At 54.6% G+C, this 21,329-nt stretch overlaps 2 protein-coding genes across 3 annotated transcripts in view; both read left to right on the top strand.

The window, feature by feature from the left end:
- The window catches only part of RNF43 (ring finger protein 43), a 67,891-nt gene extending 56,157 nt beyond the window's left edge, over positions 1-11,734 (top strand). For both annotated transcript variants that reach the window (XM_058676577.1, XM_004590986.2), the window contains 7 exons: positions 3,308-3,382; positions 3,473-3,604; positions 4,289-4,393; positions 6,021-6,182; positions 6,627-6,729; positions 7,303-8,652; positions 11,097-11,734. In XM_058676577.1, coding sequence (XP_058532560.1) covers positions 3,308-3,382; positions 3,473-3,604; positions 4,289-4,393; positions 6,021-6,182; positions 6,627-6,729; positions 7,303-8,652; positions 11,097-11,140 — 1,971 coding nt within the window. In that variant the 3' untranslated portion in view covers positions 11,141-11,734. The remainder of the gene's footprint in view (positions 1-3,307; positions 3,383-3,472; positions 3,605-4,288; positions 4,394-6,020; positions 6,183-6,626; positions 6,730-7,302; positions 8,653-11,096) is intronic.
- A 2,157-nt stretch (positions 11,735-13,891) lies between these two features.
- On the top strand, positions 13,892-19,556 carry SUPT4H1 (SPT4 homolog, DSIF elongation factor subunit). Its single transcript, XM_004590985.3, has 5 exons — positions 13,892-14,030; positions 14,338-14,444; positions 18,373-18,428; positions 18,704-18,757; positions 19,448-19,556. Exons 1-5 carry the CDS (start codon positions 13,962-13,964, stop codon positions 19,513-19,515), a joined length of 354 nt encoding a protein of 117 aa, XP_004591042.1. The 5' UTR covers positions 13,892-13,961; the 3' UTR covers positions 19,516-19,556.
- Positions 19,557-21,329: the final 1,773 nt, after the last annotated feature.

Raw genomic sequence — 21,329 nt, 5'->3', positions numbered from 1 at the left:
GCCCAGCCCCACCCAGACAGCCAAGGGAGTGGCAGAAATGCCTACCTCCCTCCAGGCACACCTCCAGCACTAGGGGTCTCCGCTCAGGATTCAGACCCCTGGCTCTGCAAAGCTAGGTTTCATGGAGGTTCTCCTGGGTGCGGGGAGACAGAGGGACTTCCCCTCCTCCCACCTCAAAATGAACAGCCTCACTATGATCTGCTTTGTGTATTGTGTCAGATATGGGGTTGGGGAGTGATGGTGGCAGGAAGGAAGTTTTGAGGTGAGAAAGGGTTGGAAGCTGCTAGTCTGTTCCATTTATCGTGTTCTATACCGCTGTTGTCAGCACTATAATTTTATGTGCATATATGCCTTATCTCCACACCTAGCTTATGAGCTGTTCGGGAGGGCCTGGCCTTCCCTGGCTCAGGGCCCTGCACAGTTAGGTGCACTGTTAATTTTGATGCAGTGGAGATAGACAGAGGCTCCCTGTGCTGTGAAGAGCAAAACCCAAGACCCAGAGAAGTGTAGCCGCTGACCAGCGAGCCCAGCGGTGAGAGGCAGGATTGCTGCTAGCTCTCACTGTTCTCTGGCCCTGCTCTCCTAGGGAGGACTGCTATTGCTCGCCGCCATGGGCAGTCTTGGCCACTGCGCCTGGATCTGATTCGCTGTGAAGCTTCCAAGAGGTCTCTGTGTTGTGTTTGCATGGCCAAGGTCCCCTGTGTGGAGTGGACACGCACCCTCCCTTTGCCTTCCAGTTTCCAGTTCCCCAAGATGCCCCCTCTCTCCTCCCTGTACCTCTCCCGGCCGGGCCCCCATGGGGTGGCCCTCTGTCCCCAAATCTTGTTTTTGATTCCTAGAACTCTGGGCACAGGAACCCACCGCTTGCAAGCCCTGTTTGTTTTCTCCTCTTGGCCAACTCTCTGGGTTCTTTGATCACTTTTACAACTTTGTAATTATGGGCTGTAATGGGCTGGGGTGTTTGAACGGCACAGTAATTGCGTTCTACTGTTCCTACCCCAATTCTTCAAAGAGAGAGGGGTGGGGAAGTAAGAAAATCTCCAAAGCCCTGAGTCTTTGCCCTGGCCATGCTCTCCCAGGCTGGCCCAGGCTTACACAGTTTCATGGGGACCCGGGCATGTCTCCTGCAAGCCCTCCGCCATGTCCCCAGAGTGTGAGTCGGTGGGATTCTCCTCCAAGGAGGAAGTCCTTTTCGCCTTGCCCTAGCTTTGGAGGACTCCAAAGATGGGAGAGGCCTGCAGGATGTGACCGAGGCAGGGTGGGCTTCCTAGGAGCAGGTGGGCAAGGGTGTGGGGGAAGAGATGGAACCTGTGCTCTCTTGATATCTCCAGTATCTCTGCTCTGGGACCTATGAAGTTCTGGGCAGTTGGCCTGGTGAGGTTGGGCCCTGGAGCTGCACAGGCACCCTGGGGAGCAGGGGTGAATGAATCTGGAAGTCACCAACCTAGTCAAGACAGGGTCTCCACCACCAGAGACCCTGGTTCTCCCGCCTCCAGGCAGTAGGTTCAGAACCCCCCCCTCCAACCATTGCTTGGGGAGTGGGGCGCAGGGAGTGGGAGCAAAGGCACTGCTCCCAGCCGGCCTGGCAGTAGACCTGCCCTAACAGGCTCTTCCTGGGAGGGCAAAGCAGGAGATCAAAGGCGGGAGAGTATGACTAAGTCCCAGGCCTGGCTCCTCTTCCTGCCACCCCTGTGAGTGAGGGTTAACCCTTTGCTGCCTATACAAAGATCCTGGGCGTTGGCGGTGGGGGCGGTGGGGGCGGGGGAGACGGGGAGGAGCAGGCTGGTTGCAGCTTGATGCCTCTGCAAGACCAGCCTTTGCTCCAGAAAGCCGGACCAGGCGAGACAGCAGCAAGAATAAGCCCCTCGCCCTGTCTTATTGCTCACCCTCTTGCTTCCACCCCACCCTGGGCTCCCATCTCTGCCCTTTGGCCCCCACACAGTATCCCTGGCTTCCCATGCTTTGCTCTCTCCTCCTGCTCTGCCTGGCTGGCTGGATTCTGCTGGATTCCTGAGGCCCTCAGGGAACATGCTTATGCATGGCTGTGTCCTTGTGGGAATGGGGCCTCCCTGCCTGAGCTACTAATGGCACCCTATGGGAGAGGAGAGAAGGTGGAGTCCTGGAATTGGAACTAGAAAGGCAAGCACCTTGAATTGGAACTAGAAAGGCAGGGAAGGGGCGAGGTGGGCTGTGACAGGAACTTGGCTGCAAAGGCCTGGGGTGATGATAGAATTCTAGGCTTTTGGCACTTTGCCTGAGCTGGATGCTGCCCTGTTGACCCCTCTTGTCAGACAGGGCTGTCCTGGCAAGCCTAGCTGGTCCCTTCTCTGCACACTCCCTCCTCTGTGTACGGCTCCTGGGAGCACTGGTCACTCCCTGTTCTGCCCTTTCCCTGCTTGGCAAAGGCAGGCTGAACTTGGATGACAGTAGCAATGTCTCCTTTGCCCTAAGTGCTAGAGCCAGGTCTACCAGCTGGCATCCCAGTAGGCTCTTGTTAAGAATTTATTCCAGGGCCTGGCATGGTAGCCTAGCGGCTAAAGTCTTCGCCTTGTATACTCCAGGATCCTATATCAGTGGTGGTTTGTGTCCCAGCTGCCCCATCCAGCTTCCCTGCTTGTGACCTGGGAAAGCAGTTGAGGATGGCCCAAAGTCTTGGGACCCTGCACCTAGGCTCCTGACTTCAGATCAGCTCAGCTCTGGCCGTTGCAGCTATTTGGGGAATGAATCAGTGGACGAAAGATCTTCCTGTCTCTCCTCTCTGTATATCTGCTTTTCCAATAAAAAATAAAATAAAAATTTTTAAAGAATTTATTCCATTGGAGACAGCACTATGGCATAGTGGGCTAAGTTTCTGCCTATACTGCTGACATCACATATTTGAGTTCTGGCTGCTCCACTTCCCTCCCAGCTCCCTACTTATGGCTTGGAAAAGCAGTGGAGGATGGCCCAAGGCCTTAGGACCCTGCTATCTGGTTTCAGATCAGTTCAGCTGTAGCCGTTGTGGCCATTTGTGTAGTGAACCAATGTAAGATCTCTGTCTGTCTCTCCTTCTCTCTGTAAATCTGCTTTTCAAATAAAAATAAAGTAAATCTTTAAAAAATAATAATAATAGAATGGAAGAAAAGAAGAAAGACTTAAAGCTGTCTTGTGAAGACAGTGGTCCTGGGTGAGATCAGGGGACAAGGCAAGGAAGCCTTCCGTGTCACTGGGCGGTGTGTCCTAGGAACACAGGTGTCTGGGAGGCCGGGCCATTCCTCGGCTGCGTCCTTGTGCAGCCCCAAGCCAACACCCGGCTCTGTCCCTGCAGGCCCGGATGGCAGGTGAGCGAGGAGCCAGTGCCGTGCTCTTTGACATCACTGAGGACCGAGCTGCTGCTGAGCAGGTACCCAGGGGTAGCGGAGTGTTGGAGGTGGGGGCTGGATGAGGACCGAGAGAAGTCACAGCAGCCCTTGGGGGCACCTTGGCCCTGCAGCTGCAGCAACCCCTGGGGCTGACCTGGCCTGTGGTGCTGATCTGGGGTCGTGATGCCGAGAAGCTGATGGATTTCGTGTACAAGAACCGTAAGGCCCATGTGAGGATTGAGCTGAAGGAGCCCCCAGCCTGGGTAAGCAGAGAAGCCCCCCTGGGCACTGTACTGCCTCCCCCTCCTGCCCGCCCTTGCTCTCAGTACCCACCCCCCTCTTTGTCCCATGACCACCCTGCTCAAAGTCCTTAAACTCTTGGAGCCAAAAGCATCCGTCAGCTGTGTGTCCTGAGTGAGTGGCTGTTCCCTCTCTGGGCCCAATGCATCCTAAGGTCATCTTCAGCTTTGGGATGTCCTGGCGCAGGATTGTGCTGTGAGAATGGCTCCTGCCATCCCGGCCCTGGTGGATATCTCTCCAATGGCCAGGATCCTTATCCCCTACTCTGCTCCTTCCTCCACTTCTCTTATACCCCTCCTGAGGGTGCTGGTCACTCCCTACTCTGTCCTTGTCCTATTAACCAGGCCCACCACCTGCCCCTCTCCCAAGCCTTTGTTACCAATTTGTTCTACTGCAAGAGGGGAGATTCTAGGCCAGCAGCACCTCCCCACTACTGCCTGTCCCACTAGCAGGGAGCCCCCCTTTCCCATCCTGCCACCTCCACAGGTGGTTCCTGCAATGAAGGCTGGGAGTCCCTCATCCCAGGAGGACCAGCACCGAGCGCCTGGGGGAACCTGAGCTCTGCAAGCGTCTCTCAGCCCCGGCATCTCCTCTCGGCTGGCTCCTTCTAGAACCATGACCCTTGTCCTCTCTGCTCACTTTTCCAGCCGGATTATGATGTGTGGATCCTCCTGACGGTGGTGGGCACCATCTTCGTGGTCATCCTGGCCTCGGTGCTGCGCATTCGGTGCCGCCCCCGCCACAGCAGGCCGGTGAGCAGTGTGGACTCCCTGGGAGAGGCTAGCCAGTGGACGGGGCCGAGGGGTGGGGAGTGGGAAGGAGAGTGTGAGCAAGATGGAGGCTTCAGGGCCCATGAGACAGCTGACAGCCACACACCCCAGCAGCCTCTCCCTACTTGGCTCATTCATTCATCAAGTGTGCCGAGCTCCTGTTAAGTGTCAGGCACTTCTGGGGATAGTGGAGTGAACAAAAATGACAAAAATATCTCTACCCCAAGGAGTTTTTGTTCTGTTGGGAAGAACTGGACAATAAATAAAGTAAAAATACATAATATTCCAGGTAGTGGGATATGCTAGAAAAGAAAGAGGAAAGAGTGTGTGGGAGGTATAGGGTGACTTTAAAAGCAGGTCCACAGGACTGAATCCTCTGCCTGCAAGTGCTGGCATCCCAGAAGGACACTAGCTCTATTCTCGACTGTTCTACATCTCATCCAGCTCCCTGCCAGTGTGCCTGGGAAAGCATAGCAAGGGCCCAAGGCCTTGAGACCCTGTACCTGCCTGGGAGGCTCCTGGCTGCTGTGTATAGATTGGCTCTTTGTGGCTATTTGGGGAGTAGACCAGCAGATAGAAGATCTGTCTCTCCTTCTCTGCAAATCTGCCTTTCCAATAAAAAATAAATAACTCTTTAAAAAGAAGAAGAAGCAGGTTTAGGGAAGGCCACCAGGCCACATGGAGAAGATGACGTGACAGACCACAGGACGGTGGTGTGGTCTGCGCAGATCTCCAGGAGGAATGTAATTGAGGCAGAGAGCAGGCTAAGCACGAAGACCTGCATACCTGGCATGTCCGAGGGACAGCTTTAAGACCATGTGGCCGCAGTGGGGCAGGCGAGAGAGAGGTTGCTGTAGAGGACTGAGTCATGCAGTGTGGAGCTCGGTGGTCTGGAGCTGGCCACAGGCACTTGTCAGAACTTTGCTTTTGTTGTTGGTGACGTGGGAGCCCTTGCAGAGATGTAAGCAGGAGAGGTGACTCGGAGTTTTCATGCAGTCCCTCCTGCCACCGTGGGGAGCAGAGATTGCAGGGCGGCAAGACTGGAAACAGGGAGCCAGCAAAGAGGTTGGGACAGGAATGCAGACAGCGGCTTGGATTAGTGAGGGAGGGAGTTGGGTTCTGGGTGGATTTACAAGGCAAAGCCTAGGTTTACTGATGGGTTGATTACTCATGCACAGTGAGAGAGGACTCAAGGTTTTGGGCCTGAGCAATTAGAATGGAATTGTCATTTTCTGAGATGGGGAAGTTGAGGGGTGGGATGGGGGTACAGGGGCGTGGCCTGGATGGTCAGTGGGAATCTGGAATTCAGATCAGATCATGTGGCATTGGATGTGCCGGTAGATGCCCAAGTCCAGATGTGTCCAGCCACAGCTGGATAGAGTTTCTCTCATGGGTCATCAGAGAGGAAAAGCTCAATGGGCTGACGAGGAGGTGGGGAGGAGTGTTTGACTTGCTTGGCAGAGCTGTGCATGAATTCTGAAAGGACAGCTTCCACGGGTCAGCTGACAATGTGATCTGATTAGAGGCCTGCACACTGAAGCCCGCCTGGGGCCCAGCAGCAAGGAAGACCAGCCCTTGCCTTGTTCTGAGTCCCCTGCCTCTCCCCTAGGATCCTCTTCAACAACGAACGGCCTGGGCCATCAGCCAGCTGGCCACCCGGAGGTACCGGGCCAGCTGCAGGAGGGCCCGGGCCGAGTGGCCAGACTCAGGCAGCAGCTGCAGCTCCGCCCCCGTGTGTGCTGTCTGCCTGGAGGAGTTCTCTGAGGGCCAGGTAAGGCAGGCCACGTGGTGCACATCCGTGCCCGGGCTGGGATGGGTGGACAGGTCGAGGGTTCGCACCGGTGCCCTGGCTGTGTCAGTGTCCAGTGTGTGCCACGTGGAGCCAAGGGAGGGGGCTGCCCTGAGGTTTGCTTACTTTCTTGGCCTTCTCTAGAGGGAACCAGTACCAAATGCCAGGTGGTGGTTTAGATGCCTTATCTCCTGTTAGCCCCAGGGCTGTGGGGGTAGATTAGTTTCTTTATCCTCATTTTACAGTGCAAAACTGTTAAGAAACTTGCCTGAGGTCATAACATCACTAAAGCTCATACCATTTCTAGGCTGTGGTGAAGTCTGCTGTAAATAAGTGATAACAAGGAGAGCCAAAGAGGGGGGCAGGGGTTCTGGCTTTGGCCACCCCTGTGCTGTAGGAACATCTGGACTCCCTTGTTTTCTCCAGGAGCTACGGGTCATCTCCTGCCTGCATGAATTCCATCGGACATGTGTGGACCCCTGGCTCCATCAGCACCGGACCTGTCCCCTCTGCATGTTCAACATCGTAGGTAGGACGTGGACCAAGGATTCCCCTGTGGGCAGGAGGATGGGTCCAGATCATGGCTTCCCTCAGAAAAGGCTCCTGGCCAGCAGCTAGGAGACAGAGCAAAGGCCGCAGTAAAATGCACTGGGCACTGCATTGTTCAAGGAGGACTCGACTGAGGGGCAGGGCAAGACAGCCAGAGTATTTACAAGTGATTTGTATTTTGATTCTCAATCTGGGTGATTTGCATATTTTTGAATTTTCTGGCAGTAATGAAAATCAGTATATTCTGACACTTTTCTAAAAGGTGAAAGTAGAATGAGTATCTTTGAGGAAAGAGAGCCTTTCTCGTTCACCCAGAGGCAAGGTGGGCTAGCGGAGCACCTCCCACACCACTGGGCGGGACAAGGGTTAGGGTGTGCCATGGGCCTTCCAGGCAGACAGCTGGCTGTGGGCAGTGAGGACGATGCAGGGCCCAGGCAGGTAGGGGTAGCTCACAGCAGAGTCTGTGCCAGGTGGGGAGAGCCACACCTTTCTGAATGCGTTCTCCATTAGAGTTTTGGAGTCAAGCATTTGTGCTCTTGGTTCTTTTTTCCAGAGGGAGATTCATTTTCCCAGTCCTTGGGAGCCTCTCGATCTTACCAGGAACCAGGCCGGAGGCTCCACCTCATCCGCCAGCATCCCGGCCATGCCCACTACCACCTCCCTGCTGCTTACCTGCTGGGCCCTTCCCGAAGTCCAGGGGCTCGGCCCCCGCGACCTCGTTCCTTCCTTCCATCCCAGGAACCTGGCATGGGCCCTCGAGCCCAGCGCCTCCACAGAGCCACACACCCCCAGGCTCCAGGTGAGCAGCAGTGTCCTGCAGCAGTCCAGCGCCCCTATGCACAGGGCTGGGGACCAGGCCGCCTCCGATGTGCCACACAGCACCCTGCTGCTTGCCCAGGGCCCCTGCGCAGGACCAGACCTCATGACAGCAGCGGCTCTGGAGAAAGCTACTGTACTGAACGTAGTGGCTACCTGGCAGATGGGCCAGCCAGCGACTCCAGCTCAGGGCCCTGTCATGGCTCTTCCAGTGACTCAGTGGTCAACTGCACGGACATCAGCCTGCAGGGCATCCACGGCAGCAGTTCCACCTTCCGCAGCTCCCTAAGCAGTGACTTTGATCCCTTGGTATATTGCAGCCCCGAAGGGGATGCCCAGCGGGAAGAGCCACAGCCCAACGCAACCTCCAGGCGCCGTTCCTTGGACTCAGTGGCACCCACAGGGGAAATCCAAGTTTCTAGCCACGTCCACTACCACCGCCACCGGCACCACCACTACAAGAAACGGTTCCGGTGGCATAGCAGGAAGCTTGGCCCAGACACTGGGCTGCCCCAGTCCAGGCCTGCTGCCCCTCGGACCCAGGTGCAGCCAGAGCCACCATCTCTTGAACCACAAGTCACCAAGTCCGACCCAGCTGCCCCTTCAGGGCAGCTGCCCAACTCACAACGGTCCAGGGCTCCCATGGAGCTGGCCCCCCGCCCTGCAGAAGCCTCCAACCCCAGCCCCAGCAGTCTTTGCAACCTGCAGAAATCCAGCCTTCCCAGCCGGCACCCGCAGAGGAAACGACGGGGTGGCCCTGCAGAGCCACCTCTGGCCCCTCGGACCCAGGACCCAACTGCACACCCCGCCTGCCAGGCTGTCCCCCATTTCAGTACCAGCCTGGCATACCCGTGGCCTCCAGAGGCCCACCCATTAGTCTTCAGACCTCCAGGCCTGGACAGGAGGCTGCTACCAGAAACCCCAGGTCCCTGTTACTCAAGTTCACAGCCAGTGTGGTTGTGCTTGACTCCACGTCGGCCCATAGGACCACACCCACCTGGGGAAGGGCCTTCTGGATGGAGTTCTGACCCCCTGGGGAGCAGGCCATGCCCTTACTCACACTGCCAGGTGCTGCCAGCCCAGTCTGGTGAGTATTCAGGGGAAGTGGGTAGGGTAGGGAGGGGAGGGAAGAGCTGGATGTCGCGAGACAGGGAGTGAGCCAGCTAGGGGCTGATGGCAGCTGAGAATACCTGGCTCAGCACAGGACATGGCTGCAGTTCCACAACCTTGCTCTTTCAGTTGCCAGATCACAGGAAGGGCTCCAAGGGAGGGACTAGTGCGGACGGAGCCATCAGAAGGGTAGTTGGAGGCCAGGGCAGCAACAGCAACATGGTGTTTGATGCCTTGATAATGGGTACAGCTCTGCCAAGGCTCACAGCTCGGTGTCAGCTCTGGGTACTCAGCAGGCTGGAAGTGTTCCCTGGGGAGAACCTGATCTGGTAGAAGCCATGACCACAGGCAAGCACCACACCAGGCTTTGCGGAAACGAGCCATGTGCATGCTGCACAGGGATGCAACCAGAGGCAGCGAACCCTGTGGCTCACTCCCATGGGTCCCAGGTTCTCTCCTCTCGCCCTATGGTCAAGGGCACCTGGAGCACCCCTTCCCAGCACCCTGACCCATAAGGCCAACCACATTTTCCTGGGGATTCAATATATCCCCATGTTACAACCATTGGGGACAATGTGAATTCTCAATGTTAGCTTACTGGTTATTGACCCTGATACCAGGATACTTCAGAAAAGTTTGTGGGGAAATAGAGTTAAAAGGTATTTATTTGAGTGGTAAAAAACAAACAAACAAACAAAAACAACTTTGAAAGCTGTGTATTCTTCTTCCTACTACGCATGGAATACGGCACATTTTTCTCCCCCACTTCCAGGGCTCCCTACCTGCCATCCTCCCCCAAGGTGGGTGACACACAGCTCTGTGAACACTACAACCGCTAGACGACACCCCTCCACCCAAGACGGGAACCCCGAGGGTCTTAAACAGAAAGCTTCACATCTGGAAATCCTGCAGGACCACTGTCATTCATTCCCTCACTCACTCACTCATTTCCTCCCTCTATCCCACGTGCTTTAACCTACACTAGATCCCATATCAGACTCTGAGTGCAGGGAGCCGCCAGCCAGGAAACCCCCGGAGCTGTGGGGGGAAAGGCATCTATAAGGCAGCTGCTACACAGAGCATTTCATGCATGCTTGGGCCTTGTGTTTGTCATGCGTGTACTTTCTGTGCTGCCAGTGTCAGACCTCTGTGACTGGCTTTTTTTTTTTTTTTTTTAGATTTACTTAATTTACTTGAAAGAGTTGGGGGGGGGGAGATGGAGAGAGAAAGAGAGATATCTTATATCTGCTGGTTTACTCCTCCATTGGGTCACAACAGGTGGAAGTGAGCTAAGTCAAACTGAAGCCAGGAGTCAGGGATTTCTTCCAGGTCTCCCACGTGGGTGCAGAGACCCAAGGCTTTGGGCCATCCTCTACTGTTTCCCTAGACTATTATTAGCAGGAAGCTGGATCAGAAGTGGAGTAGCCAGGACTAGAACCTGTGATGCTGGCATCACAGATGGAGGATTAGCATGCTATGCCACTGTATCAGCCTCAACCATCTATGGTCTCCTTAGGTCCAGCACCAACGACCTCCATGACAGTATCTCAGCTACAGCCTAAAGGTCAGGGCAGGAGCCTGTTCTGGGAAAAAAATCCTGCTGCTTACCCCTGCTCACTCCCATTCACACAATTCTTGGGGCCAGCACTTCGGCATCTTATATGGGTGCTGCCATGTGTCCTGGCTGCTCCACTTCAGCTCCAGCTCCCTGCTACTGCACTTGGGAAAGCAACAGAGAATGGCTTGGATCCTTGCGCCCCTGCACTCACATGGGAGAGAGAGAAGCAACTTCTGCTTTGGATTGGCCCAGTTGTGCCCATTACAGCCATTTGGGGAGTGAGCCTGCAGATGCGGGATCTGTCTCTATTTCTCCTCTCCAACATCTCTGCCTTCCAAAAATAAAAATAAATCTTAAAAAGCAACAACTAAATCCTTCCTATTGTTCTGAAGGCCAGCATGTTTAGCCCTACTCCCGGAAGCCCCTCCTGACTGCTGCACTTGGTCCTGGTCTTCCCTTTCCTCTCAGCAGGGCTCCTATGATCTGAGTCCTGGCCTACCAGCCTAACAGCCATTTGCATGTGCACTTTCTCCTGTGGAGTGGTCAGGGCCCTGCTGAGGCTTTTTGCCTTTTATTTGGCTCATGATAGCAGGCTCAGTTCACAACGAATGTCCATAATTTCTGACCGAGTGAATCCATGAGTAGTAAGTGTCAGTAACACACTGGTTGGTATGTTTCTCTTACTTGCTTATTTGTTGTTCTCTTCCTTGTCCTGCAATCACAACCCCCGGCCCTGTCAGCTTGCAGACGTCCGAAGGCTCCTCCTTCTCCCTGGCCGTCTCACAGTACACCTTCTCGCAGATGGGCGCTGTGGGTGCTGGGCCTGATTCTCCGTGACCTCTTTTCTCCTGTCTTTGAACCAGGCACAGAAGAGGAACTGGAGGAGCTGTGTGAACAGGCTGTGTGAGGCGGGCAAGCCCAGCTCCAGCCATGAGAGTGCTCCGGACAACTCGGGGGCCTTACCTGGCCAAATCCTGTTCTTGGGAGAAGAAAGGACCTCAGCAGACACGTCGCTTTGGGCTGTGCTTCCTGGAGCCCCTGGAAGAAGCGTGGTCAATGGTAGACGGCAGCAGATGCTGCTCCCAGCTCCAGACCTTGTCTGCAGAACACGGTTCCAGCACAGCAAGCCTGTGTCCAGCCAGGCAGCCAGCCGTGGACTATATGCACGTGGAGGCCAGTCCCTGGAAGGCTGGCTTTCAGAGGACAGGAAGTTAGGTAGCTAGGTGTTAGAAAGGTGCTGCTCTGGTCCCCAACCCCAGGTGGGCAGGTTCAGCAGAACCTGTGACACCTTCTCGCCTCCTTCCCCAGGTGAGCTCTGCATACCAGTTCTGTCCCCCCACCAAGAGAGCCACTGAGTCAGGGGTAAACCCAGCTCTTCCATTTTCCTCCTTTGCAAGAGGATGGAGGACAGAGCAGAGCCTTAAAAGGTGAGCACCACAGCTTTTCCAGGACAGCCATTTCCCCCTTCTTGGCCCTAAGGGGAGGGAGGCTCTGGGTAGCCAGGTTGCCCAAGTTCTGTTCCTGATGAGACTGAGGCACCTTGGAGAACCTGAGTTGCATCCTGCTGTCTTCAGAGGCTTGTCAGTCCAGCAGCCCCAGCCTCTCCAGGGCCTGTCTCAGTGTCCCTCAGAAGGTGAACAGGAGGGAATTTCCCCTGGACTTCATCCAAGGTAGAGAAGACAGGACTGCAGCAGCCCAGGGACAGCAGAGAATCCCTTCTCTGGGAGAAGTTGTGTCTTGGGCAGGGACAAGGATTTGGGGAGCACAAAGCAATAGCTGAATGTGACTCTGGGGTCTGGAGGGCCCAGAGGCCTGCCTCCCCAATACAAGCCATACAACAGGCCCACAACCTACAGAAAGAGCGAGGGAGTGGCCCTGGAGCAGGTGTGGCCTGGGCAGCCTGTCCCGTCCCGTCCCGGGTGGGCAGGAGCCGAGGAGCCTGCTTGGGGTGCTGTTCAGCTCTGGGGTGTCCTGACCATTGCCAGCCCCTCAGGCATTGTCCCATAAGGAATGTGAATGTGGGGGGGCAAAGTGGGCAAAGAGCCTCCATGGGACCCTTCTTTCCTCCGTCAGTGGGAAGACTCACACCTAAGCACCCACTTGGGTATTTATATCTGAACCAGACAGAGAGATGCTTGAATCAGGCACTATGTTGAGAAATGTATTTATTTGCTAATATATTTATCCATAAATGCACTCTGGTCTTATGGTCTTGTTGTCATTACAGTAAGTCATCCTGTCCACATGGCGAAAAAAAATCAGGGACTACCCTTTTGTTTAGGAGGTTTAGGGAAGAATGGAGAGCATGGCAAAAAGGACTTTCTGCATGTGTGTGCATGTGTTTTAATTATTTGAAAGAACCACAAAGATCCTCCATCCACCAGTTCACTCTCCAAATGGCCACAAATGCCAGGGTTGGACCAAACTAAAGCCCAGAACCCGGAGCTTCATCTAGGTCTCCCATGGCCACCCCCACTACCCTCCCAAGCACACTAGCAGGGTGCTGGATCAGAAGCAGAGCACAGGAAGGACTCAGACTTGCACCCTCATGGGATATGAGCATCGCATATCCCATCACTGGCCCGAGCACAGCTGCAAGGGGAGGGAGGAAGGGCACACTCCTGGATTTCCATCCCTGCTCTGTCAATAGGTAATTTTAGGGCCTTGAGCAAATAGCCTCTGTCTCACTTTCTCCATTCACAGGATGGCGCCCACCGCCCAGGGTTCCGGGAGGGTTTCTGTATGACAGTGGAGACACGATCCCAAAGTGGGGGGTTATAACTCAGTCCGTGGGACTCGCTGGAGCTCGGTTTGGGGACAGCCCCCACAAACAGGCCTGCCTTGAAGAAGCTTCGTCTTAATCAGGAGGCCAGGCTCCGCGGACCTGAAGTTCCAGCCCAGACCCTCACAGGCGCTCAAGGCGGGTCGTGCTGGTCATGGAGACGGCCCCTGGCCCGAGGAGACCCTCGCCCACTCCCTCACGCCACCATCTCGGCTTCTGCTTCTCCCCGGAAGGTTGGGGAGGGGCGCTGACCATCCGTGGCCGAGTTTCGAACCTGCGCCCACTGCTTGTATTTCCCCACAGGATAAAACGAAGAAATAAAGGGAAAAAAAAAAAAAAAAAAAGACGCCAGGCGTCCCACACACATTCCTTACTAAAAGCTCAGGACTACTTCTCGTATAGACGGTCAGCCGCACCGATCAAACCTACACAGGGATTTTTAGGAACACATGGTGTGCATTTCGCGCGTGGGCTCGCGGGTCACCGGTCCCCGGGGACGGGAGCCCCCTAGGGCACTGTCGCCTTTCGGGAAGGGCGTTCTAGATTTGTTTTCGCTTTTCAAACGGAACTCCGCTGTCACCGTCTAAGGAAACCGGGGTCCCGGGAGAGAGCGGCGGCGTTAACCCTACGGCCCGGGAGGCCTTCGCGCTCCGGCGCAGGCGCCGCACCGCCTCCGCCTCCGCCATCGCCCCGCCCCGCCCCGCCATCGCCCCTCCTCCTGAGCCCTCCCCCCGGGCCCGCCGTCCCGCTTTCCCCGCCCGGCCCAGGGAGAAACCATCTCTTCAGGTGGGAGGGGGGAGGTTGCGCGCGCAGGAAGAGGAGGAGCCAGGCGCCGGATATCAACGCACGCACGCACGCTGCGGCAGCGACTGTTTACTTCCGGCGTTCTCGGAGTTAGTGGCGGTGTCTTCGGCTGTTGAGGATCTTGTGCATCTCGTTCTGGAAGATGGCCCTGGAGACGGTGCCGAAGGACCTGCGTCACCTGCGGGCTTGCTTGCTGTGTTCGTTGGTCAAGGTGTCTGTCGGGGCGCGCGGTGGGGGGCGTGGGAGGCCGAGGCTGTGCGGGTCGCCGGGCAGCGGGCGCGGCCGGAGGTCTAGGCCTGGCGCTTTGGCTGACCTGGTAGGAGCTGGAGCCGGAGGAGGGTAAGGGTGTCCGGCCCTGGGGACCCGGCTTACCCCGCCAGGGGGACCCGGCCCAGCCCCTCCGGCCTTGGGGACCCACCCAGCCCCGCCAGGGGGACGCGGCCCAGCCCGCCAGCCTGAACGGGCGCAGTAGGGAAGGACTGGCCCGGTTGGAGCTCATGGTTCTCTCCCCCCATCAGACTATCGACCAGTTCGAGTACGACGGCTGTGACAATTGTGACGCGTACCTGCAGATGAAGGGCAACCGGGAGATGGTGTATGACTGCACCAGCTCCTCCTTTGATGGGTAAGCCTCCCTTATAGCCGGTCACGCTCCTGCCTGTCCACACAGGGCAGACGTGCAGGACCCCCGGCCTGCTCGGATTCAGGGGTTCCTGAGCGCCCAGTGCAGTGCAACACTTGACATGGTGACTACTTCAGGGTAGTGTACACGTTCTCCCAACAGTGTTTGTTTTATTTATTGGAAAAACAGAACAAGAAGCAAGAGGGGGTAGGGAGGAAAGGAGAGTATTTTAGAAGTGATGTGTTGAGTTTATTGGGTTAAGTAAAATGCTAAAATTAGTTTCATTTTTAGCTCTTGAAATGTGGGTCCTAGAAAACGTATTGTGTATCCCTGTGTGCTGCTTTTGACGGTGGGAACTGTGTTTCCCTTGTGCTCTGCCTAGTATAGGGCCTGGAGGGGAGACACTGAGTAAGGGCTGAGTGCACCAAGATCCCTTTTGAAAATGAAGGGGAGGAAGGGTACAGTAAGGACAGATTACTGCCCGCAGCTGAAGCTCTTAGGGATCTCGAGGAGATCCTCCCTTTCTTTTTAATCCATTGAGCTTCTATTTGTTTTGTTATTTTAGTATCATTTACATAGTTGAGAGTGATGCTGGCCCATGTGGGCCTACAGCAGGGAGGAAGGGAGGTGTGACGCATGTTTCAGCCTTTATTTTTGCTCCCTGTGTGGGCAAGGGAGGAGGGGTAGGGATCACTCCTCAGTGTATTTTTGTTTGTAAACATGTGTTGCATCTTTGGAAAAGAGACTTGGAGGGCTTTCCCTCCTCTGTTTTGTTGTCCGTGATGTCAGCTGAGAGTGAAGCCAAACTGGTGGCGTGGAGCAGATTATGCTGCTCTGTCTCTAGCTGTTGGAGCTGCGTGTGCAATCTACAGCTGTTTCCACACGCGTGTGACCCGAGTGTGGACTCTGGTGATTCAGGCTCACCCATGTGGCTGTGCTTCATCTGCACGGTGGGAACCCTGATGATGACTTTGGAGCTGAGCCTGACAGAACCGGGCGCTTGCCTCGTTTGTCAGCACTGACAGCGTTCTGCAGAGCGTGGGCAGGGTGTTGGTGTGCACCATTGTGGGTGTAGGGGGAACTTCCCCACAGTGGGAGCCAGAGGACACTGTACTTTTGGAGTTACGCCTGTTTTGGACTTAAAATTTTGGGAAGAAAGATGTTGGTGTGGAGCTCTGATTTCTGTTTGTGGGGTGCACACTCAGGGACTCTGTTCCCTTTGTTAATTTTTTAGCGATCATTGTGAGCAGGTGAAGTGACTGCTGTGTGTGGGCAGAGCACCCTGCAAACTGCAGTGAGATAGCGAGAGTTCCATTCTAAGAAGCTTGCTCCTAAGACGCAGGGTGAAGTTTTGCTGTACTTGTACAGTTCAGGGGCATTAGTGTAGTCACACTGTTGCCTGATCACCAGCACCTACAGAACACTCTCACCATTACCCCCCTCCAGCACCAGCTAACCACTTTTCTGTTTTTTAAATATTTATTTATGTTTTATTGTAAAGGAAGATTTACAGAGAGAAGGAAAGAGAGAATCTGCTGGTTCACTACCCCAGTGGCTGCAACGGCCAGAGCTGAGCCAGTCTGAACCCAGGAGCCAGGAGCCTCCTCTGGATTTCCCATGCAGGTGCAGGGTCCCAAGGTGTTGGACCATCCTCCGTTGCTTTCCCAGGCCATGAGCAGAGAGTGGAGCACTCCGGACACAAACTGGTGCCCGAATGAGATCCCAGCACTTGAAGGGGAAGATTAGCCACTGAGCCATTGTGTCGAGTCCACAAACACTCTTTTTTATGTCTTTCAGGGATTTAACTGTTCTAGATAGTTGATAGAGCTAAAATGATGGAACTTTCGCCCTTTTGTGACTGGCTTATCCCACTCAGCATTGTGTCTTGTAGCATGTGCCTTTGTTTCCCTGTTCGCCTGCTGCTGCTCACTTGGGCTGCTCCCATCTTTGGGTTTGTTTTTGTTTTTTTAAGGTTTATTTTATTTTTATCGGAAAGGCAAATATACAGAGATGAGGAGAGACAGAAAGGATGATCTTCATCTGCTGATTCACTCTCCAAGCTGCTGCAACGGCTGGAGCTGAGCCAATCCAAAACCAGGAGCCAGCAGACTCTTCAGGTCCCCAAGGCTTTGGGCCATCCTTGACTGCTTTCCCAGGCTACAAGCAGGGAGCTGGATGGGAAGTGGAGCTGCCGGGATTAGAACCAGCGCCTGTATGGGATCCCGGTGTGTTCAAGGCGAGGACTTGAGCCGCTACGCTATCGCCCAGCCTGGGCTGCTCCCTTCTTTGAATCAGAGTATAGAATGGCTATAACCTTGAGAGTATAAACACTTGCTCATTTCCTGCTTTTGGTTCTTGGTTCTTCTGTGTAAAGTAGGTTTGTTATGTATGTGTATGTCACCAGCGTTCTTGCTACTGGGGAAGGATGGTGCGAATAGTAAGGAGAGAGAATGCTCATCCAGCGCCGACACTGCTCAGCCCATTTTTCCTTGAATTTTGACCTTTACTAATGAAATTCTGGAGAGGTTATATATGTGTTACAGACCACCTAGGGGACTGATACAATAGCTCAACTGGTTGATCTTTGTCTTGCAAGTGCCCACATTCCAAATCAGCACTGGCTTCTGTCCCAGGTGCTCCACTTCCCATCCAGCTCCCTGCTTGTGACCTGGGAAAGCAGTCGAGAACGGCCCAAAGCCTTGGGACCCTTTTACTTGCTTGGAAGACCTGGAGGAAGATCCTGGCTCTGGATCAGCTCAGCTCTGGCTGTTGTGGCCATTTGGGGAGTGAGCCAGCAGATGGAAGATCTTTCTTAAATAGTAATAATAATAAAGATCTTTCTTAAATAATAACAACAACAATAACAACAGAGCTTGGTGTGGGCCAGCACTGTGATATAGCAAGGTAATTCACTGCCTGCAGTGCTGGCATCCCATCCGGATGCTGGTTCAGGTCCCAGCTGCTTTATTTGTGATCCAGCTTTCTGTTAATGAACCTGGAAAAGCAGCTTAAGATGACTCATGTACCTGGGCCCCTAGCCCCATGTGGCAGAGCCAGATGAAGCTCCTGGCTCCTAGCTTTGGCCTAATCTAGCCCTGGCCATTGCTGCCATTTGGAAAGTGAGCCAGAGAACAGAAAAACTCTCTCTCTCTCTCTCCCTTTCTGTTGTTCTGTAACTCAGCCTTTCAGATAATTTTTCTAAAGATTTATTTATTTTTAATGGAAAGGCGGATATACAGAGACGAGGAGAGACAGAGAGGAAGATTTTCCCTCTGATGGTTCACTCCCCAAGTGGCCGCAATGGCTGGAGCTGAGCCAATCCGAAGCCAGGAGCCAGGAGCTCTTCCGGGTCTTCCACGTGGGTGCAGGTCCCAAGGCTTTGGGCCGTCCTCAACTGCTTTCCCAGGCCACAGGCAGGGAGCTGGATGGGAAACGGGGCTGCCTGGATTAGAACTGGCGCCCATATGGGATTCCGGAGCGTGCAAGGCGAGGGCTTTAACCACTACGCTATCGTGCCAGGCCCTCAGATAATTTTTTAAGAGTTTGTTAAGTCTTAACTCATTTTTGTCGGGAAGACTGCAGTTCTGACTCAGTCGCCTGTCTGCATGAGGCCCCAGAACCCTGGTGTTGCGTTGGCTGTAAGCAGTCGTACTGGCAGTGTGCTGCTGAAGCTGCCCTGTTTTCCCAGGGACTCAGCCTGGTGAGACGATGTCCTTGAGCGTGGTTGTCCAGTGACCCGTGGCCTGGGGCCAGAGGAATGAAGGACCCTTGTCGGTCCCTGTGTGAGTGCTGTTTGCCCTGCTTTCCTGTTCAGACTTCCAACTTGTTTTTTATTCTTATCCTGGAATCCTTGTGCTGGCCGGGCACTCCTGGGTCTCCGTCCCCTGGAGCCTGGGTGGCCCCGCTGACTATTTCTTTTTCCCCTCCCTAGAATCATCGCCATGATGAGTCCCGAGGACAGCTGGGTCTCCAAGTGGCAGCGAGTCAGTAAGTATCTCCTTTTCTCCTGTCCTGGCCCCGTTGCCCTGGTGTTAGATGCCTCAGCTTCCATGGGGGGTCCTAAATGAGCAGGAGAACAAACTTGGGGAGGGAGGAAGGGTGTGATTGCAGGAAAGACAGAAGCCCCGTCTTTTGCCCTAGAGTCACTTGCAGCAAAAAAAAATGTTTTCTTTTGGAGTTGCAGCATGTCTTTTATTGTAGTTTAAGCCTCCGGTTGGTCTTTAGTCTTTACTTCCAGTGCAACCTCCTTTCTTCTCTCTCAGGTAACTTTAAGCCGGGAGTGTATGCGGTCTCAGTCACTGGTCGCCTGCCGCAAGGTAACAACGGTGATAATGACAGCCACTGTTCATTTACTGTACTGGGCTCAGCTGAAGTCCTTTACATGATTACCAGTCCTTCCAACTTTATTTGAAAGGCAGATTTACAGAGAGGAAAGACACAGCAAGAGTTTCCATCCACTGGTTCACTGCCCAGATTACCATAGTGCTGGAGCTGGGCCAGTCCAAAGCTGGGAGCCAGAAATTTTTTCTGGATCTCTCACATTGGTACAAAGGCCCACAGACTTGAACCATCCTCTGCTGCTTTGCCGGTCCATAAGCAGGGAGCTGGATTGAAATTGGAGCAGCTCAGACTAGAACTGGCACTCATGGGTGCTGGCATTGCAGGCAGAGGATTAGCCTGTTGAACCACTGTGCCGGTCCCAGTCCGTGGAACTTTGAGGTTGTAGATGAAGAAGCAAGGCGCAGAAAGGTTAAATAACTTGAAGTCAGCCAGCTAGGAAGTGAGGAGCCAGAACCCAAAGCCTTCTGGCTTGGAGTGAATACCTATGTCCCGCTTATTCTTGGTCCTTGCCTGGCTCTCGGTGGTGCAGGGCCACCAGGCAGGACTGGGTGAGGAGTCTTGGAACTCCAGCTTGTGGGTCACCCCTCTCGAGGTGGCAGCGGAGGAGGGTCTTTGCCTAGTCTTCAGAATCTTCCCTCACCAAGCTGGTTGTTTTCCTGCCCCAGGAATCGTGCGGGAGCTGAAAAGTCGAGGAGTGGCCTACAAATCCAGAGACACGGCTATAAAGACCTAGCGAGATTGGATGTAGCCGGCACTCGGCCCTCCACCTCCCGTCTGCTGCGTCCTATCTGTTGTGAAAGTAGATGGACTGAACTCAGAATACTCCCTGCTCTGCTGCGCCCCTGGAGAGCCACGCCCCTGGCCCTGGGCCTCTGCGGTGCTCAGACCTCTGTTGAGGGGGGGTGGGGCTTCATCGGCAGAGACTGAACGGAGGGCAGGGTGGGCTGCTGGTTTGCCTTGCCGAGGCTGGGGCTCTTGCCCACCACAGAAGCCTGTGGCAGATGCCAATAAAGCCCTAGGGATTTGTTCAGGCTGTGAGACACTTCTTGCCTCCCGGTCGCTTTCTCTTAGCTATGCACCACAAGAGCTTGCCCTGTGTCTGCCCACAACGGCAGAGTCTCTTGTGCTCCCTGTCACCTGAGTGAGCCTCCAGGGCTGCCATCAGCCCTATGTGCTCCCACGGCTGTCATGGGGACGTCTGCTGACCTGTGCCAGGGTGGCCTCTCGGCTTGGCGTCCTTGTGGCTTCCAGCTGCGTCTTGCTGTCCTCCAGACCTGCACATATTACCCCTTGAAGACGTCCCGAGACTTCCCGGTGCCCTTTGCACTGGACCGTGTTTTTTCTTTTCCTGTATGTTTTGTTTTTTTGCTCTTCTTCCTATACCTTAGGCCGCTGCCATGTACTCATATCTCCCATTCCGTTACCTGGGGATGTGCACATCACAGGTGGCTGCTGGGTGAGCCCTTTCCTCCTGTGTCCCAGTGGGTGGCTTTGAGTAGTGCCACATTACTAGCCAAGGTGACTCACTCATAGAGCAAGAAATTCACCATAAATTCTCAGTTATTTAAATTTCCACAGAAATCCTGCTAGGGTCCCATGTTGATTTTCCTGTTTTGTTTTTCCCTCCATGTGTAAAATGGGAGTTACCTCTGCCCATTTGCCTCAGATTTGTTATGATAAGATGAAGCCACGTGATAATTCTATAATGTGACTGATAAAAACTGAAACCTATGTGCTCTCTGTTCAACTGTTCTTGAACATGTACAGTAAGTGCACCATTGGACAAAATCATGGGGCAGAAGTGCTGAACCCACAGCTGCTGGGTGAGCCGAGCCTGGGGTAGAGGTGCCTGCCCCAGGGCCGTGTGCCCCTCCACCACCTGGTGTTGCTAGTGAGTCGGTTTCTCCTGTTACCTGCGCACTGGGGTGTGTGGAAGGAAGGGGAGGAGCTGACTTGGTCCATCACTGCTTGTCCTCGTGAGCTGGCGGCAAAGGTGCTGGCACTGACTGGGCTGCTGTGTCCATCTGTGTGTGGGTCCTCAAACCAGAGCCGTGTTCTCAGTGCCTGCAGATTCCAAGGGAGTGATCACTTAACCCTAATTGCTAACGAGTTTTGTGGGGATTGCCCGGTCTTGCCACTGGAGGATTTACATGGATGTGACTTAGTTGGCTCCTTCAGACTTGAAAGGGGTGTCGGGAAGCACTGCCGCCAGGCAGGGGTCCGGGTCTAGAGGGAAGGAGGTGGGTTTCAGCAAGAGTGCCCAAGGCCCCGCAGCCAACGCCCGACTTTCACTGACTGTCTCAAAAAGTCCCCTGGAAAGCCCCGACTCCTGTCCTGTGCGTCGTACCCGGACGTGGTTGTTCAGTGAGAATGGAAACAGTTGTGGGGAGGGCAGGCGAGAGGAGGTGTGCACAAATAACCACACGGGCTGTCTGGGCCCTAACTGTCAGCCTGCAGGAAGGGCAGGAGGCAGTCTTTGGATGTGTGGGGGAGGAGGATCACAGTGGCTGTGTTGAGGAGCTGGAAGGTGCGAGGGGTGGCAGGCCG

Source organism: Ochotona princeps, chromosome 17, assembly GCF_030435755.1.
Source record: "Ochotona princeps isolate mOchPri1 chromosome 17, mOchPri1.hap1, whole genome shotgun sequence".
Classification (NCBI taxonomy): Eukaryota; Metazoa; Chordata; class Mammalia; order Lagomorpha; family Ochotonidae; genus Ochotona; species Ochotona princeps.
The sequence above is the reverse complement of the archived record's forward strand: the minus strand, read 5'-3'. Positions and strand labels throughout refer to the sequence as shown.

Coding starts and splice junctions, on each gene's coding strand:
- SUPT4H1 (XM_004590985.3), top strand. CDS start 13,962: ATGGCCCTGGAGACGGTGCCGAAGGACCTGCGTCACCTGCGGGCTTGC. Junction 14,445..18,372: donor ACCAGCTCCTCCTTTGATGG/GTAAGCCTCCCT, acceptor TCCCCTCCCTAG/AATCATCGCCATGATGAGTC. Junction 18,758..19,447: donor CACTGGTCGCCTGCCGCAAG/GTAACAACGGTG, acceptor TTCCTGCCCCAG/GAATCGTGCGGGAGCTGAAA.